We start from the raw sequence: 12,379 nt of genomic DNA, 5'->3' as shown, positions 1-12,379 counted from the left end.
ATTCAGAAATAAGAATATATTGTAGTCACTTCTTTCTCAGATAGTTCTTGTAAGTGCAGTAAGATAATTCTAATGTGACATAAACTGTGTAAAATACTCTGATGATGCTTACTGCTTTTGCTACTTGTTAATGAAGATGGGTGAGAAAAGGATTGTCCCGTGTGTTGCCTACTCCCCAATTCCATACTAGTCGTCACTCTTACCCTATCTTATTGCTCTTGTTGTAGCACTTTGAGATTTTGTCAATGAAAAGTGTGTTATAAATAAAATCTATTATTTTCTAACCAATCACATTTTAAATTTCAAAAACTTTGAGATAACTATCAGTGTTGAGACAAATTTGTATAATAAAATCACTATTAGGTAAATTCCACCCCCCTTTCATCATTGTATTCTGCACTCATCTTATTCAGTCTCCAAATTAATTTGTTATTTAAATTTGGTTGAATGTTACCAGCTAATAAACTCGGCAGTTAAAGAATATTCCTTTTTTTCCTTACCACTGTCACTCCCCTTTTAGGAATGACTGTATTTTTATTCCCCAGTCTCTCACACCACAGATCAATCCTTATGCGGTTATTTTCCCTCAATGTTAACCGCTGGACATTCGGTACTTGTTTTGTACGTACTGATGTTTCTGTCAAGAAGCTCTACCTCAAACGTGATGCATTTATTACTGTTAATTCTGACTGTGTTGATGATCCTGCATTCTTGTGGACTGCTGCCAAAGGAGCAATACACGACTTCTCCATACTGTTTGCATGATCAAACAACAGAAGATCTCCAAACCTGAATCACAACTTTTATCTTTAGAGACCAAGTGCCCTCGTGTGGCAATCAAAAGACATGAATTATTGGTTACTGAAAGTAAATAGAGATGAAACTCTTTGTTACTTCAAGGAGTGGAGTTTAAGATCCACAACATGCAGGCTCAATATTCTGTATTCATTGCTAAAACCAGTATCTTATTGATATTTGGACTTCTGAAGTGTATGCCTTCTGCCTCGATTTCAAACATTAAAACCAAAACAGGGAACCTTGTCAGTAAACCCAGTGAAATTAATAGATTTTAAAAAAATAATTCTACTTTGACTCATTTGCAGTAAGTTCCAGACCCTCTTCATCTAAAATAAATTAATTACTGGAACTTTTGGCTCTGCCCAAGCTCTCTGAAGATGAAGCTAACTTGTTAGATTAAAATAACTGCGCTATTTTTTTTTTTTTTTATCAACTCCAGATACCAAGCTGAAAAAATTAAATTGATTTGACTTTACTTTTTTTTTATTAACTTTATTGCAATCCATACAAAGCAATCAAGTTTTTACAAAAAGAAAAATTGAGTTATGAACAGATCGATCCCCACCCCTGAGAGAGAGAGCATGCCAAATGATGTTAAATTTAAGGCTTGTAAACATACCTAAATTAATAAATTCTCTGTGCTTCATGAACTTATTTTAAAATATTACTGATTAGATCCTGCCATGTTTTGAAAAAAGTCTGTACAGATCCTCTAACTGAGTATTTGATTTTTTCCAATTTCAAATGATATAACACATCAGTTTCCCACTGACTTAAAGAGGAGAGTTTGGGTTCTTCCAGTTTATCAGAATAAGTCTGCGTGCCAAAAGTGTAGTGAATGCAATCACAATTTGTTTGTCTTTCTCCACTTTAAACCCCTCTGGAAGAACCCCAAACACAGCTGTTAATGGGTTAGGAGGGATTGTGAGTCCAAGGCTATCTGAAAGGTAATTAAAAATTTTGTCCAGAATAATGTTAATTTGGTGCAGGCCCAGAACATGTGACCCAGTGAGGCTGGGACTTGGTTGCAACGTTTGCAGGTTGGATCATGCCCTGGAAACATTTTGGAGAGTTTTAGTCGAGACAGATGTGCTCGATATATAATTTTAAGTTGTATAATTGTATGCTTTACGCATATGGAGCTCGAGTGAATTCTCTGCATTGCTACTTTCCACTCCTTTTCTGATATATTAATTGAGAGATCTTTTTCCCAGTGTCCTCTTGGATCTTTGAAAGGGAGGGATTGTAAAATTATTTTATATATTGTAGAGATGGAGTCTAAGTCCTTGAGATTGAGCAATATTTTTTCCAGCATGGATGAGGGTGCAAGATGAGGAAAATCTGGAAGGTTCTGTTTAACAAAGTTCCTGATTTGAAGATAGTGAAATAAATGTGTAGCTGGAATGTTAAATTTGGAATGTAATTGTTCATAGGATGCAAAGACGTTGTCTATAGAAAGATCTCTAAGCAAGTTAATTCAAAATTTTTTCCAGATATTAAAAACTGCATATGTTTGTGCTGATTTGACTTTATTGTAGAGAAGTGGTAGTTGTAGAGGGACCAGCTTTGTGTTTGCAAGATGTAACAGACGTGAGTGTTCAGACTGGAAATTGAGTACATACCATGCACACAAGCAATGAGAAATTTTGCTAGCACCAAGAAAAGATGGATAGAGATTGTTTTGTTTGTCATACCATGATATAGTGGAACAGTGAAAGATGGGTCCAGATTGCATCTTATTCCAATATACTCCGTATTCTTTGGGTTCTAACATGTGGCAACATCACAGTATTATCATTTAACAGCAGTACAGGCCAAATTTGTTTCAGAAGATTCCCCAATTGCCTTAATTTTTCCTACTTGTCAGGGGATTAGAGTCTCAAATGACTGTGTTAAGACCTGACATATGGTGGCAGCTACAAGAACCTGTGGTCAAATGTTGGTACCTGTCATTTCTTTATCTGTATGCTGCTGCTGGAGTATGTGAATTTCCCCTTGAGATTAATAAAGTATCTATCTAATCTATCTGTCAAGTTTTGCTGACTTTCTTGCATAATGTGTATTTTCTATTTAATAATTTGTCCAAAAGATGATGTTATAAAACATAAGAAAAAATTAAAGCCTTTTTTTGCTAGTATTTTTGACATAAGTGTCTTTCTAAAAAAGTGGAACTTTTGCAAGCACCAGTGGTTTTTTAGGTAAAATCACATTGCAGTATAAGAAGATGGAGAAGGTTACACTGAAATAAACTGGGGGTCTACCCTGAAAACCCATCCGTTAAGGACAAAAGAAAGGTCAGGAGTGCAAAGACACTAAGATCTGCTAAAGAGAGTTGTAGCTTATTGCATTGGAAACATTGGAATGTTAGCTTTACCACTAATGGCAAGGAGTGGTTGAGAGGAGAATGAGCTAACATTCATCTTGTGAACCAAAGAGTGGCCAGGGTCTGATGAGATAATGAAGATGGGAAGTGAAGGAAGGACTTGTGCAGAAGTTTGTAGTTTACCTCAGCTGATAGACAAGAATTACAAATCTATTTAGGAAGGTCCAGAAAGGCAGAAGAGTTCTGTTTTCTTGTTTTGTTCATTTTTACTTTGAGTTGCCCCTGTGATTATTTGTTCCTGTGATCATCAGTCCAGGATGCAAGCAGGTGTGCTTTTAGAGCAATAACTTGAAAGTAACTCCTCTCATAATATTTAATATTTAACCTTTACTTTATCACAGCTACAGCTAAAATGTTTAACTTAAACACAAATATTACAATTTTTAATTATCTATATTTTTGTGAACATAAGCTTTAAGTAATATACTGAAAAACAGAATTTAGATGAAGAAAATTATTAGATAGTATACATTTTACTTATATTGGCTCCAGCAGACCCCCGTGACCCTGTATTCGGATTCAGCGGGTTAGGAAATGGATGGATGGATGGATGGATTTTACTTATAATGTAAATATTACATATCAATTGCATGTACAATATTTCTCAGTGGTGATGTTCATTTCTTCTTCATTGTGCATTTAGAAATAGAAACTAGAAGATACAGTTTTGCATAATGTGGTATTCGGTTCTTGATTGCCTGGGAGTGATAGTCCATCCATCCATCCATATTCCAACCTGCTGAATCCAAACACAGGATCACGGGGGTCTGCTGGAGCCAATCCCAGCCAACACAGGGCAGGAACCAATCCCGGGCAGGGTGCCAACCCACCGCAGAACACACACAAACACACCAAGGACACACTAGGACCAATTTAGAATCGCCAATCCACCTAACCTGCATGTCTTTGGACTGTGGGAGGAAACCCACGCAGACATGGGGAGAACATGCAAACTCCATGCAGGGAGGACCCCGGGAAGCGAACCCACATCTCCTAACTGCGAGGCAGCAGCGCTACCACTGTGCAGCCCGGCGTGATAGTCTTTCTTTGCATTTGCCTATATATTAAAAAATAGCAATTCGTTCATGTGCATCTACAGTATCTCTTTGTTCCACTCAACCAAAAACAATGGCCCATTTAATAAGTTAATTTATTTTCTTGGAAACATCAAAGGAGTCTGCCCTTTTCTTTAAATAGTGCCAGGAATGCTTGTGATGTAGCACTACCAAGTGTGTAGCCAATAGAGTACCATTTTATTAAATTAGTCACTTAATGATTATTACACACAAGTGAAATGGTTTGAGGAAAAGATAAATAATATTGAATTTAAAGTTCTTAACAAGTGAGTAAATTAGATTGAAGCAAAAAATATAAGAACTAAATAGACTCCTTTATACTAAATGTTTTGGAAGCATTATTCATCTTTCTGAATTTTAAAAATGGTCAAGTGGTATGAGTTAGAGTGGTCGGTGATGGACTAGCACCTTATCCAGGGTTAGTTCCTGCCTTGTGGCTGGTCCCTTTGGGAGAGACTTCAGCTTCAGCTCACTATTTGTAATTTTTGAGATTTTACTCATATAGTTAAGAATCATCAGTTTAAAATGGAGTTCAGTTAACAACATGGGCTTACATCAAATTAAGATACTGGTTTGAGAAAAAGATCATATAAAATATGAACTTCTTGAATTAGGACCAAGCACCAATTGCATTTATAGTTAAATAGTTTGAAATACTGCGGTGGGCTGGTGCCCTGCTTGTTTACTGCCTTGCGCCCTGTGTTGGCAAGGATTGGCTCCAGCAGACCCCTGTGACCCTGTAGTTAGGATATAGCGGGTTGGATAATGGATGGATAGTCTGAAATAATGAAAAATATAGTGTCTCAGATTATAGTATACACCTTTTCAAACAGAAGGATTAAAAATTTAAGAATGTCTGTGCAGCTTAATAGTACAAGTGTAAATTATTTGCTTTAAGCAAAATCAATTTTTAGCCATCCATTATCAAATTGCTTAGTCCAGTTTAAATTTGCAGGAAGCCAGAGGACAATCTCAAATGTAAAAGTAATTCATATGTAAAGAAAAAATAAGTGAAAACAATGTCATTATTTTAATTAAAAATAAAAGTGATACTTCAAAATATGATTTTGTAGTTAATGCTTAATTTCAGTAATTCACAGTAAATAATAATAATAATAATAATTGAACACCTTTTATGACATGCTTATCATGTAGTTTTCACAAATCACTGAAAAACCTGAGTTATGTTTTAGATTATATTTTTAACATAGAAATATCACAAAGTCTAGCTAAGATCATCTGAATAAACACTGTAGGTCATCCACCAATCAGAACATTTTAATTGCTGCCATAGAACACCTGGAATAAGCTTCACAAGCACATGGCACATGGCATACTGCTTTCTATAGAAAGTCATTGACCTAAGGTGGGTATTATCTTAAATATATCTTAGTAATTCCCCAGAAGCCCAGTTTATTTTAAGACAGCGCTTTTTAAGCATTTAAAGGCAAAAAACTATTTTTTACATTTGCAACCTGTGATCAAGTGTGATATATTTAATGAAACCCTTCCCAATTGTTCCACCATCAGCTGAATTAATAAAAGCATTTTTTCTTTCAAAATTGTTTTTGAATAGCTCTTTTACTATAAAAAGTCTGAACTAACAAAGTTGATAGTTGAGTTGAGGTTGTTTAATGTTACAAATCACCTTCAAAGCTGCATTACATTCTTTTTTCATTATTTTTGAGAAATTGTTCAAAAGATGCAATCAATTTTCACAGTACAGACACAACCTTTCAGAACTGCATTTGTTCTTCTCTTTTAAACTTAATTCTGTGCTTCTAAGTAATTTCAAGGCTTTTATCTCCTGCTTGAGAAACTAAGGGAATTTTTTCTGCACATTTTTAGCCTACTCAGTTATTCAAGAACATATTTGATGCTTTTAGAATCTTTGCCAGATTAGAAGTGAATTGTCCATAGTATGTAATCAGGCCCAGGAATTATGTCAAATAAGTGAGTTTGAATGGAGTGGACACTTTGACTATTTCACTTACTTTTTCAGATGTTACTCAGACCTGCAGAATGGATAATGTGACCAAGATGTTCCAACTAATTTTTGAAAAAGTCACATTTTCTTTTATTAACTATTGACTTATGCATCCAGTTGTTCTAGGCGCTTGGCATCATTATGCCCCGTCTCTAGGTATAATTCAAATAACAGTCTAGGCAGAGTACTGTTATGAGCAAGGCTCAGAGTAAAGGTTTTTGTTATAACAGGAAATGGAAAGCACTATTTGGGAAAGACAATTATGTGATCAGGGGACAGACAAGAGTTCAAATACTAGAGGAAATAAACTAAAACAAGAAGCCAAAATATATATTCAAGTCCACATTAACTTTATTTTATGTGACTGGCAGAGAGTGGTGATTAATTAGCCTTTACTACAAACAATTGGAAAACTGCAATTTCCTTGTTCATTTTCACTTGGACATCAATGTCACCTAGTAGACCTAGAGTTTATATGTTCAAAAATATTGTATGTCACAAACAATAGTATATTAGCTTTGCCCCATATATTTCTGTTGAAATAAAAAAATGCTGCATCAATATCTAGTTCCATTTCTTTCCTACAGTATTTATTTCTTTATGCAAAAGTCTAATAGAATGTATTTTGTTACACACATGTTTTAAAATAATGGTTGCCTAATGCACCATTTACAAATTCAGTTTTAAATCAATATAGTGCAATTTCAACAGCAGGTTTCCAATCTTTAATTAGTATAATCATACAACCATGGCATTTTGTTAAAATAATTATTTCATCAGATTTAAATGAACTTAAAGTTTATGCATGCTCTACATTTACATTTAGAAGAAAAGCATTTCATGGATGATAAATCTTCAAGGAGAAATGAATGCATCAATGGAGTGTAGCTGCGGTCAATTTGAAGAAATAAAAGTAGGCTTCCAGAAGTTTATATAATGTTTTAATGTTTAAGAAATAAGAGGGACTTGTCACCTGAAACTCTGTCACAAGCTTCCTTTTTAAAGGAATGATTATTTTATTTTATAAGATAATATTTTTAATTTCATTACATTATAATTTATAGGTGGTGTGGCATACCAGTAACATGGACTCCTCCTGTCATAAAATTAACTTCATCTGGTAATGTGATGCTAGTAACTTTCTCATTCAACAGGCAAAGAGATAGTGCCATTTTTAAGGCTTATTTTCAAGCTGTTCCAAAAACAGGTAAGGTTATAATTAATCTTAGTCTGACTCTGACAAATAGCAAGTGCCTGTAGTTTGACTGTTAGCATGTACTCTTAAAAAGGTATAAAAAGCTGCTTCTGGTAGTATACAAAATGTATAATAATTTATTCAGCTGTGCATGCCAATTAGAACAAACTTTCAAAAAGAGCAAAAGAGTTGGTCTGATCCTTATATAACTTGCATTATAATGCCTTTGTTTGTTTTACTCATTAAATTTGTTTATTGTGCCTTAGGCTGCGGTGGAAGCATTAGCTCTTGGAATGGTACACTATCTTCTCCTTATTACCCTAGCCATTATCCTCCTAGCATTGATTGCACTTGGAATGTAAAAGTAAGAAAAATCTTATTCAATAAAATGTATCACATAACTTTAATGCTAAAGTTTAAGGAAATTATTTTAAAATTTATTAGTTAATGTATTTTAAATACACCATATCTTTAGTATAATCCATTCAGCTATGATTTATTTAATTTATTTTAATTTTAAGTATGACGCAAAGGGTTTGGTTAAAAGAGGATTTGTATGTGTTTTTTTTCCCCAAATACTTGCTCTTTGCTAATTTAGGCATTCTATTGTGTCATCATTTTGTAACCAAGTAGGCAAATGTTGCTTGAGATTTGGCAAGGGCAAAGTTTAGTTCTGTAACCTGATGTTTATAACAGCATAACATTTTCTGACTCTGATGCTTTACCCATTTGAGGGTGGCAGGGTTGTACAATTAGTTATTAGTTTATTAATTATTTGAAGTATTTAACAAGAGCTCACTTCAGACATTCAGTAAAAATGGAATGCAAGAATAAACATAATAATTCTTAAAATGCATGCTACTTTAGGAAACCAGAATACTTCACTGGACTCTTAAATAGTTCACAAGTCAGGAATCTTTATACTTTTTTGTGTGCTTTGTAAGGTGAAGCAGACAGATAAAGGGAAGTGTACACCATAAAGCAGGGGAGGGGGATGTTTTTCCTATCAAGGGCCATTTAATTTTTTTATAACATCCTTCATTGGCTATACTAAATTACTGAATATATATCACACTAACCTGTCTGATGTGATGGCCAAAACTGCTTCACTTTGGTGAAGGGTCTAATGTCAAATGGTAGTGACAATTATGCTATTCGCAGCTGATTTTGGTCAGTCAGTCTTGAGTGGAATCGAGTCTTTGCAAGATTCAGTTTTGAAAAGAGCTGCACACAAGAGTAGGTTAAATTTCAGACCATGTCTCCTCAGAATGGGAAAGTCAGCAGGACATATATATAGTTTATAGAACTCAAGCAGAGAGAGGTTTTTGTACTTAGCTTTGTGCTCGTTGTTGGTTTGCAGCTAAATAATTTCATATTCCATGTTATCAGGTACATCAGCTGGTTCAACATTAAATCACATATCAAATATGTTACCCTTTTCCAGTTGCACTTGCCACAGCTTTCATTTTACTCCAAATTATTTCTTATACAGTGCTGACATATAGAGCAACTGAGAGCTTGGGAGCTGATTGGAACCTTGGAGCTTGATGTTAGCTCTGAGAATTACTAAGTAATGTCCACCATGAAGGCCAAATCACATAATCACTTTCTGTCACTGAGTTCCATGACAGGCTTTGCCATTCATCTTCATGAACTCTTTTACTTCTTCCCTCAGTTTGTAAAACCGTGTGAGCATATCTGTGCAACTCAGTCATTGTATCTTACAATGGTAGGCCAGATCTCAATACTCCAAATCAAGCTGACTGAGTAGCTCCTTGAACTTGCAACTGTTTAGACCTCTGCTTTTTATAAAATTTATGATGGAAGCAACAGTTGTCATTACATTTTTGAGCTTCAGAGAATGTTTACACAGGCTTTCTTGATATGTGACACTGTGACCTGTCAATCCCCTTTTTGGGCCAACTATGGCAAGGGTACTTAATTTTTCAAATGGTAGTCCAAATTTCATAATAGCTAAAACAAGTTGCTCAAACAAATCCTCACCTTTAGTAGTGCCATGCATGGTTTGCAAAGACAGCAATTCCTCCCTCGTATCAAACTTAGCAGTAATCCCTTGCACAAAAATGGCTAATTGGGCAGTAATTTTTATGTCTGTTGTTTTGTCGTAGGCCAGAGAAAAAAACTGGAATTTCTTGTGGGGTCCTTCACTTTGTTTTCAATATCTTGGGCCACATCAGTAATATGCTCTGCAGCATTTCTTTAAGACAGACTGACACATTGGAACAATTGCTAGTAGCTCTGAAGCAACAATAAGGCACTCCTTCACAAATTCTCCTTCTGAATGAGGTTTCAGCTTCTTAGCAATTACCACAAAACTTCCTTGCATGACAGTGTCTCTGTCAGAACATGGTCTTGTGAAAGTGGCTTGTTGGGCATCCAAACTCCACCGAAGAGCGTTTAGTTTATCTCAGTGCATTTGTCCTTTCAACTCTTCCACTTTAGCATGTTGTGAGGTGTAATGGCACTCGAGATTGGCCTTTTTCATCACTGCGAGCACATCCCCACAAACTAGGCACACTGACTTGCCTTTTACCTCAACAAAAAAGTAATTGTTTATCCATTTCTCTTTGAAAGCTCAACATTCATCATCTACTTTTCTGTTCTTGACTGACGCCAATGTGTGTCAGCGATGATAATTAATGATAAGTCTGTTGTGTTCACTCTTACTGTGACCCAGACTGGCATACAGCCGGAATGTGCCTCTTAGACTATTTTATTATATTTTATTTCAGGGAAAAAACTAACTGCATTCTATATATTTTTTTGAGTTGTTTTTTTGTATAAATCATTAATGAAAAAATATGAATAATTAATGAACTGCAAGGTGGGCTGCATCAAACTGTCTTGCAGGCCGTATGTGGCCCAGAGGCCAGAGGCTCCCCACACCTGGCATAAAGGATACCCTTTCCCAGCCAATGTGCCATACAGGCAGGTGTTTGGCTTGGAACAAGCACTAACGGTGCTGCATTTCAGCTAACTTCTGATGGACACCACCCTTTCCTGCTGCAGTATTTCAGGTCTGACTGATGAGTTGCGGCCTGTTTTAAAGTTATTCTCAGGAGTACTTCCGGTGCCACTGAAGCCTGTCAAGAGGCACTTTCTGGTCATCAGCTTTTTAAAAGAGACGAAAACACTACACTTCCTAGAAGTCTCAGAGGGAATTTTAAATACTGCCAAGCACTTTCTTTGTATGCATGTTTCCCTTTACAACTGTTAGTAATTTTAAAATCAGTGTTTACTGTATATTGTTATTATTTGTTTTACATTTATGATACTATTAACAGAGGTATTGTATGGAGTCTTGAAATAAAGAATTTTGGTGATCTTTTTTGATGGATTGGTTGTTTGAATCTACTAAAAGATTACAGATATCAGAGACTATCAGGGCTATGGGGTCGGTAGATAAATCCTTCAACTCCATCTCCGACTCCTTAGTTTCCGGTACTTCTGACTCCGACTCCCCGACTCTAACTCCTCTGTATTTAATATGCTAATGTATTTTCCATGTTTATTGAAGGAAGGCAACATACATGTCATTTAACCACAGAACTACTGGCTAGGAAGCTGACTCTCTACCATATTGGCCAGTTTAAACAAAAGACAAGAACCCCTGAACACACATCAGGCCATACCACACACCTACACCTACATCATTACACTTGTTTACACTCAAATGAACTTGTTAAACATATTATATCTGAAATAAAATTAAAATAATTTTTGTAATGTACCATAATCCAGATTACAATATGTGAATGTCAGGTTTTATAATAGCTCAGCTGATCTTCACACTAGTAGTAACACAACAATGCACTGGGCTTTACTCTTACATCAGAGAAGTACTTAATTATGACTATTGTTTGTGAAATGGGACATTTGAACTTGCTGTATTTTTTTTTCATTACAACTTAAATTTATTAGGAGTCTGAGTTGGTACATTTTTGCCGACTCAAGGTACCCAAATTTGTCTCCGACTCCGCAGTCCTGGAGACTATATAGTAAGTTATAAGTATAAGTTAGATGCAAAGCAAGAACTTATTCTGGATGGGGGTATCAATCTATCATAGAGCACTTGTTTCTTACAATGAAGTTTAATGTATTTGATAAGATTTCATTAACGTATCCAAACAGGAATTATTTCATTGCTTATGTGTTGTAATTAGGAAAGCAAGTAATAATTTACTCAGTTATTAATTCCTTATGTGTACATATATTCCTTGGAAAGTACAATGAATGTTTTGTTTTTTAATCACCATCTAGGCTCCAGTGCGTGGATATTTAATATCACTTACAATAGTATTTCTAGATATTCAAGATTCTCCAACTTCAAACTACTGTGACAAAGACTGGCTTGATATAAATGGTGTCAGGTAAGGTATATCTAACAGCAAAAATATGTTATCTTGAATGTTATTTTAATAGTATTTTAAATCCTTTTAACTGGGATTAAATTATCTGGTGTGTGGTCTGAATATACTGTATATATTTTACAACAGAAATATAATTATCAGACTCTCTTAGCAGTTTTCACTACAGGAAATACCACTTAACAATATGAGAGTAATTATTCATTGGTATGTTATTGCACACAAGCTTGAAATATGTACATATGAGATGAATGAGGAGATTTATATTTTTTCAACTTCAAAACACTATGCCCTATGTAGATGGTTTTAGGCATATTTTTTAGTCGGTGATGAATGTATTGTAGAATGCTACATGTACCACTTTTGGGTATTGGACCGCTTTAATTAAAGACATATCTATGGACCCATAACCTGTCAAAATAAATATAACTCTTGTTGCTCTCATTTTTGTGTTTGGGATATGATCATAAAATTATTTGCCTTTTTAAATATGGCATTTGCACCAAGACACTAGAATAATGTGCAACCCAAATCTTTTGAGAAACTGAAGTA

General features: G+C 35.0%; 1 protein-coding gene across 3 annotated transcripts in view; it reads left to right on the top strand.

Annotated features, from left to right (window-relative positions):
- Positions 1 to 12,379, top strand: part of LOC120523849 (suppressor of tumorigenicity 14 protein homolog) — a 68,537-nt gene that overhangs the window by 25,725 nt on the left and 30,433 nt on the right. For 2 of the 3 annotated variants that reach the window (XM_039745509.1, XM_039745511.1), the window contains 3 exons: positions 7,309 to 7,451; positions 7,706 to 7,803; positions 11,721 to 11,830. In XM_039745509.1, coding sequence (XP_039601443.1) covers positions 7,309 to 7,451; positions 7,706 to 7,803; positions 11,721 to 11,830 — 351 coding nt within the window. The remainder of the gene's footprint in view (positions 1 to 7,308; positions 7,452 to 7,705; positions 7,804 to 11,720; positions 11,831 to 12,379) is intronic. The other variant, XM_039745510.1, reaches the window with a different exon arrangement.

This window comes from Polypterus senegalus, chromosome 2 (assembly GCF_016835505.1).
Source record: "Polypterus senegalus isolate Bchr_013 chromosome 2, ASM1683550v1, whole genome shotgun sequence".
NCBI classification, from domain to species: domain Eukaryota; kingdom Metazoa; phylum Chordata; class Cladistia; order Polypteriformes; family Polypteridae; genus Polypterus; species Polypterus senegalus.
The sequence above is the reverse complement of the archived record's forward strand: the minus strand, read 5'-3'. Positions and strand labels throughout refer to the sequence as shown.